Below are 7,379 nucleotides of genomic sequence, written 5' to 3' on the forward strand. Positions count from 1 at the left end.
GCGCACGTACTTTAACAATAAGTAAAACGTATTCGTACAGGTTTGGAAATAGGGAAGGTTTTGAGTGATAAGAGTCCAATGCGGACAAATGGGACTTGCTTCGATAGGCATCTAGGTCAGGTTTGCCAAAGAGCTCGTTTTTGTGCTCTTTGACTCTATGACTCTTCTGGGGCCTCTTGCAAATGAGCATTTATTGGAAAATATCTGCAATCTCAGTGAAAGATAAGGTTTACCTGTATCGTAGGGGAACCGGCAAGTTGTATGTTTTCATTCATTCCTTTGACTAAAATGTTGAACCTTTCATCGTCGTAATCAAATCTATCACCAAAAACTATCGAGCAGATTATATTGGCCACTGCAGCGTTCAACTTGAAGGTTGGATTAAATTCTTGGCCTGAAGAAATACACATCATTCACGTTAGTGACAAACAGTGTAAACCAATTCACATTTATAAGGCATCCTGATCAGTCTCTTTTTACTGATGTCTGACACTTGACTTCAGTGGCAAGTTTTAAATGTTGCTTTGAATGCAGTAATTCTTCAAGGGCTAAGAGACATATCAAGAGTGCAGAACCCTGGTGGTTATGTTACCAGGGAAGTATTTGGAAGCATGGAGGTCTGTGCCAGAGAAATGAGTTCAAATCCCACAGGAGAATAGAAATTCAACTAGTTAATAAATCTGAAACAGATTACTGGAATCAGTAATGGGGATGATGAACTTATGAGATTGTTGTTAAAACAACTCATCTAGATCTGAGGCTAAATGCAAATTAGAGGAACAGCATTGCATATTCCGCTTACAAGCCAGTGGTATGAATATTGAATACTCTAACTTGAAATAACCCCAGCATTCCCTCACTCCATCCCTCCCCCACCCAAGTCACACCACCTTCGCGTTTTCACCCAGCAAACAGTTAACAATGGCCTGTTTCCTTTATCATTCATTTGTTCCATATCTCTCTACATCACCATCTATTTATCTTGTTTCCCTTTCCCCCTGAATCTCAGTCTGAAGAAGGATCTCAACCCTAAATGTCACCCATTCCTTCTCTCCAGAGAAGCTGCCTGTCCCGCTGAGTTACTCCAGCATTTTGTGTCTATCTTCTAGTTCATTGATGACCTTCACAGACAAAATTTGCCATCTTTTCCCAGTCCAGTTGATGTACAACTCCACATGCTTGAATGTAGTTGACACTTAACTGTTTCCTCAGTTGAGGAGCAATAACAAGTGGACATTGCCATTGATGTCCACATATCTGAATGAAAATCAAACTATTTAATACATGCTAAAGTGGAGTCTTTAAATTCACTTGAGAGGCGGGAAAAAGAGCTGAAAAGCTGAAGCGAAAACAAGAAAAATTCTGGAAACACTCAACAGGTCAGGTAGCATCTTTGGAGAGTGTACCAGTGAGCAGGATTAACTAGGGACAGAACTAACACAAAGTGATGAATTGAACAGTCATTTTCTTCAATAGGTATTTCTTGGATTCTTTATGAATCTTAAATTATAAATTATTAGAAGTAGTCAGAGGAGAGTTGATCAGTCTGCCTCCTGATTTAGATTCACCTTTGTGGGATTCAAACATTTTAATGAGGAAATGGGTTTCTTCAGTGATTTTATCTTCGATAGATTTCCTGCCCATTCCAAAGTCGCGCAGAGTGGATACAGTGAACCTTCGCATCTGCTTCCAAGATTCCCCATGACCAAAGATGATGCCTGCAATTAGATCCATCAGTGTGACAACTTGTCAAAGCAACTTGCAACCAAGGTAAAAGTGAGCCTCTCTTTTAAATGACAAAATGTTAATAGAAAACAGTGGACCAAGAAGGAAAGAATTGTTTTAACGTCGTGCAGACCATAGAGCATAGAGGATAGAACAGTGCAGCACAGGAATAGACACTTCGACCCACAGTGTCTGTGTCGAACATGATACCAAATTAACATAACCACATCTACCTGTATCCCTCCATTCCCCGTCCGATCACGTGTCTGTCTGTCTGTCCCAAATGACACAATCATGTCTGCTACCATCACCATCCCACAATGCATTGCAGGCATCCACCTCTCCCTGTGTAAAAAAACTTGCCTTGCATTTCTCCTTTAAACTTTCTCTCCTTTAAAGTGATGCAGTCAACTTCCTGAACCTCACAAATATTTCCTTTTACTTTTAATAGACAAGAAAGAGAATAGATTACGTAAATAGTGGGATTTTCAGGGAATGTTCTGAGAGCCAGCAGAGACAGGCTGAATGATCTCATAGTTGAAAGAAAGATACTATACCTCCTCAGACTAAGTTACAGTCAGCCTGAGATTGTGTAACAAAAATAGTGAAAGTGAGAAAGATATTAGTTAAAATTGGAAAAGAGGGTGTTTAGTTTAGAGACACAGCATGGAAACAGGCCCTTCAGGCCACGGAGTCTGCGCCGACCAACAAACACCCCAGACACTAGTTCTATGTGAGACCAGTTTTACATCCTACATACTCGGGCAATATTCAATTATCCCACAACCCTGAATGCCTTTGGAGTGTGAGAGGAAACCGGAGCACTCACAGCAAACCCACACGGTCACAGAGAGAACATACAAACTCCACACAGACAGCACCCGGATATCTGGCGCTGTGAGGCAGCAACTCTACAGCTGCGCCATTTGCCACCCGGTGCTTTATTAGTTTGTGAAGCAGTCTTACATTAAATCACCAAGTGATTGGTTTCATGTATTATGTGATTAAATTCAGCACCGTTTGCTGACGATTGGTTACCAATCTCACTTAAAGAATAACGCGTTGGCCAAAGTCCTTTAAAGCTTTACACCTTAGCAAAATCAAGCATTCATCAAGACTCCAGTTAACTGAACCAAATGAGGATGAAACTAATTGTTAAAAGTTCAACAACAATGCAGATGAGAGTTACCATGACCCTTGGCCACTTCTTCAAATATTGGGATGTGAGCTCTTCCTCCAAACTCATCGGGATGGTTGATGAGAGCATCCTTCACGGTCTCGTATCCAGTCAAGACCACAGCCTTCATGGTTCCAAGCTTGATGCTGAAGATTGGGCCGTACTTCTCAGACAGCTTAAACAGGAGGAACAAGATCCCATGAACAATTAATAACTTTCTTTATTCTATAAATGGATTAATTCATTGGATGTGGCCAACCCTATGATATATCATCCATTCCTCATTAACCTCCAAATCTCCAGTTTGAAGCGGTGGAGTTGCTGCCTTACAGCACCGGAGACCTGGGTTCGATCCTGACCACGGGTGCTATCTGTACAGAGTTTGCACGATCGCCCCGTGACCATTTGGTTTCCTCCAGGCGCTCCGGTCTCCATCCATATTCCAAAGACATGCGAGTTTCTAGGTTAATTGGCTTCTGCAAATTGCCCTTAGTGTGTAGCACAGGACCAGTGTACGGGTGATTGATGGTCAGCGCGGGCTCGGTGGGCCGAAGGGCCTATTTCCACGCTGTATTTCTGAAATAAACTTAACATAAGAGTTGATGACGGTAATGCAGTGCAAGTGGTGTACGTGAATTCCCAGAAAACCTTTGACAATGTGACACGTGACTGGCTTATCAGCAACATTGAATCACATTGGAGAAATCAATATGGTTGACAGTAGAATAGATAAATGGGGGGGGGGGGGGGGTAGGGGGGGGGTTCGTCGTAGACTGGAGGAAGGAAAATTCTGGTGTTCCCCAATGATTGGATTCGTAGTAATTTTGTTTTTTGATCCTTGTTAATGCCTGGACTTGGAGGAACAAAGCACAATTTCTAAATGTGCCAGACATAATGACACAATCTTTGTTCAGAGGGTTCATGTTCAAATGCGATGTGTGCCCAAGTGATTTTACAGAGAGTGGTGACTGCATGGACGAATTGCCAGGGTTGGTGGTTGAGACAGATACGACAGTGGCGTTTCAGATAGGCACATGCATATGCAGAGAATGGAGGAATATGCATTACATGTAGGCAGTGGGGTTTAGTTAACGGCATCATGTTCAGCACTGATATCGTGGGTTGAAGGACCTGTTCCTGTGCTATACATCTCTATATACTAAAACTCTCGTTTGTTTGTTTGTTTGTTCCAGAACTACACCAAAACGGCACAAGATAGCGCAACAATTTTAGGTCCACCTTGCTGGAAGAAGTTTCATCGAAATCGGTGTTATATTTTAAAAGTTATTCACATTTTAAAGTTTAAATCTATCTCCCACGGAGGGAGGGGGTGGGGAGAGGGGGGGTGGAGGGAGGGGTTAGACTCAGGGCTGTCTTAACGCATGGGCCTGATGGGCACTTGCCCGGGGGCCCCCGAGCATAGGGGCCCCATGCTGATCTGTGTATGTTAAGTGACTTGCAATAAATAAATACTACTTTAAAAATGTAGGTTCAATAAGTGCTTTTTTCGCAACATTTTCAGTCACTAAGTGCTTCTCACAGCGATCTGTAAGTGCTTTCGCAACAATGTACCACCCTAAGTCCATCGCTAAGTGCTTTTCGGTAAGTGCTTTTCGCCGGCACGACAGGGGGGGCGCTGGTAGGGAAAGGGTGGTGGTGGAGAGTAACGGTAAGGGCCCCAGTACACTGCTTTGCCCGGGGGCCCATAATGCTGTAAAAACGGCCCTGGTTAGACTTGGTCTCGTTTAAACTAAAAGGGAAATTGTCAAGCATTCAATAAGCAGCATTTCCATGTCATTTCTGTGAGTCCAGCCTGGAAAACATTTCCCTGAGACGTCTCCAGTCTTGTGAAACTCTCACTATTTTTATTAATCTTAATATTTATTATTGCCAACTCTGTGCAAAGTTTGTTTGAGTGCTATCCAGACATATCACACGATACATGCGTGCAATCAAGCCATACACAATATCACAGGGTGTGGACGGAGTACAATACCGCAGTCTATAGTGTTACAGCGTTATAGCGCAGTGTTACAGAGACATAGTCGAAGCACTGTGCACTGATACTTGCAGACTGAGTGGCTAAGGTGATCATAGGTCCCTGTCTATCTTCTCCAGAGATGCTGCCCGACCCGCTGAGACCCAGGTCGGATCGAGGTCTTTCTCGTTTGTGGTTGAGAAAGTGGGATAACAAAGAGCGAGTGTGGAGATAGACACAAAATGTTGGAGTAACTCAACGGGTCAGGCAGCGTCGCTGGAGAAAAGGAATAGGTGACGTTTCGAGTCGGAACCCTTCTTCAGACAGATGATGGTTCCGACCTAAAACTTCACCTATTATTTTTCTCCAGAGATGCTGCCTGTCACGCTGAATTACTCCAGCACTGTGTTTTTTTGTAAACGAGTGATTGATGTTTAAAGCGATACAGCATGGAAACAGGCCCTTCGGCCCAACGAGTCCATGTCGACGAACAATTACAAGAAACAGAGGCCAATGAACCTGCAATGTTTCTATTTCAAATTAAAGGAATTGAATCCTTGATTCAGGGCAGGGGAACAAAAAAAATTATATCTTCGATGTATAAATTATTACAAAAATCTAGTCCGAAGATAGGAATTCAAAAATCAAGACAAAGATGGGAAACAGATCTGAATCTGTTGATGAACCAAGTTGGGAAAGATTGTGTTTAGACAGTATGAAAAATACTATTAATGTGAGATATAGTTTAGTACAATATAATTTCTTACATCAATTATATTTAACTCAGAAAAAATTAAACAATTTTAAACCAAATTTATCTGAAATTTGTTTTACATGCAACCAAGATGTGGGTACTTTTTTACACTCCACATGGGCATTTATTGGGAGATATTAAAGGAATATTACCAAGGTTAATTTTAGATAAATATCAGGAAAGATTTCTCAAAATAGCAATAGCAAAAAAATGTGTAGCGGTGACTTGGAAAGATCACAATGAAATAAGAATTGAAAGATGGTACGCAGAAATGCGTAGTTGTATCCCATTAGAAAAAGCTACTTATAATCTGTGAAATAGATATGATTTCTTTTTGAAAGTTTGGAACCCATTCATTTTAAAACTAGGATTAAGAATTGGAAATATATAAATTCAGGATTGTTTTGATCCACTTAATAAGAAATTAATAAGAAATTAGCCGGAAGTGTTTCCTTCTTGACTCCAGGTTTCATTCTTTCTTTCTCTCCTTCTCTCTCTCTCTCTCTCTCTCTCTCTCTCTCTCTCTCTTTCTTTCTCTCTCTCTCTCTCTTTCTTTCTCTCTCTCTCTTTCTTTCTCTCTCTCTCTTTCTTTCTTTCTCTCTCTCTTTCTTTCTTTCTTTCTCTCTCTCTCTCTCTCTCTCTCTCTCTCTCTCTTTCTTTCTTTCTTTCTTTCTCTCTTTCTTTCTCTCTTTCTTTCTTTCTTTCTTTCATTCTTTCCCTTTTTTCTAACTGGGGGTGGTGGGGAAGGGGGTTGTGGGTGGGGAGATAATACAGAACAATACATTAATTGAATTTATAATGTCGGTATCATTGGGTACTATGAGTTGTAACATGTATGTGCTTTGTTAAAATTTAAATAAAAGAAACAGAGGTCAATGAACCTGCAAACACGCGGGACGTGCGAGAACAGCGGGGTCGCAGTGAGAACTTGCAAACTGGGTCAAACCATCGCACCTGGGTCTCTGGCGCTGTCTCCCAGCTGTTCCACCATTTCGGACAAGAGCGGGTAACATCTGATTACAAGTAGTGAGTGCTGGAAGTTGTGTAGCTGAGCTCAGGAGTGCTGTGATTTCAGGGGCGGTGAATCTGAGCGGCAGCGACATAGAGACAGCGATGCCTCTGCCAAGCGCTGGGTGCAAGTGGGGAACACAACGACCCCATATTGCTGCCTCCTCCCGCTCCCTCTTACCTCCATGAGACTCTCGTGGGGCTTCTTCAGATCCAGGAGGTGCAGGTGCCCGATGATGGGCAGAGGAGGGGGTCCCGGGGGGAGGTTGAGCGCTCCAGGGCACTTCGAGCCGCGGCGAAAGTAAAGGAGGAGCGAGAGGGAGAGGGCGCCGAGGATCAGTAAAGTGGCTGCGTCCAGCGGGAAGGCGCTGCCCAACGCCATCTCTGGGCTCCCCTTGACTTCCCACTCCTGCCAGCGACCGCCCCAGAGCAGGGTCCCGGGCCGCAGTCTCTCTCAGCTTCAGCCCCACTCGCGTCTGTTTAAACCCTCCTCCTGAAACCTGACAGTTAAAGGAGTCAGCGGGGGGGAGGCCACCAGAGAGGAGCCGCCTCTTGGCTGCGGATTCAGTAAAGTGGTGCCAGGGCAACTAACGTTGGTGGCGTCTCAGGGTGTGCACGTCTCCGTCTGAGTGAAAGGCAAAGCAGGCAAACGTCAGGAAGCTTGGCTGACCAGGGAAGTTGTGGCGTTGGACAAAAACAAGAAAGATGCATGGGGCAGGTTTCTGCAGCTGGGGTCA

General features: G+C 43.5%; 1 protein-coding gene across 1 annotated transcript in view; it reads right to left on the minus strand.

The window, feature by feature from the left end:
• Positions 1-7,379, minus strand: part of LOC144603807 (uncharacterized) — a 28,723-nt gene extending 21,344 nt beyond the window's left edge. Inside the window, exons 1-4 of the mRNA XM_078417514.1 lie at positions 6,824-7,379; positions 2,915-3,077; positions 1,569-1,718; positions 234-394 (exon numbers count right to left, since the gene is read on the minus strand). Of these exons, the coding sequence (XP_078273640.1) occupies positions 234-394; positions 1,569-1,718; positions 2,915-3,077; positions 6,824-7,024 (675 nt within the window). The 5' untranslated portion in view covers positions 7,025-7,379. The remainder of the gene's footprint in view (positions 1-233; positions 395-1,568; positions 1,719-2,914; positions 3,078-6,823) is intronic.

This window comes from Rhinoraja longicauda, chromosome 21 (genome assembly GCF_053455715.1).
Source record: "Rhinoraja longicauda isolate Sanriku21f chromosome 21, sRhiLon1.1, whole genome shotgun sequence".
Classification (NCBI taxonomy): domain Eukaryota; kingdom Metazoa; phylum Chordata; class Chondrichthyes; order Rajiformes; family Arhynchobatidae; genus Rhinoraja; species Rhinoraja longicauda.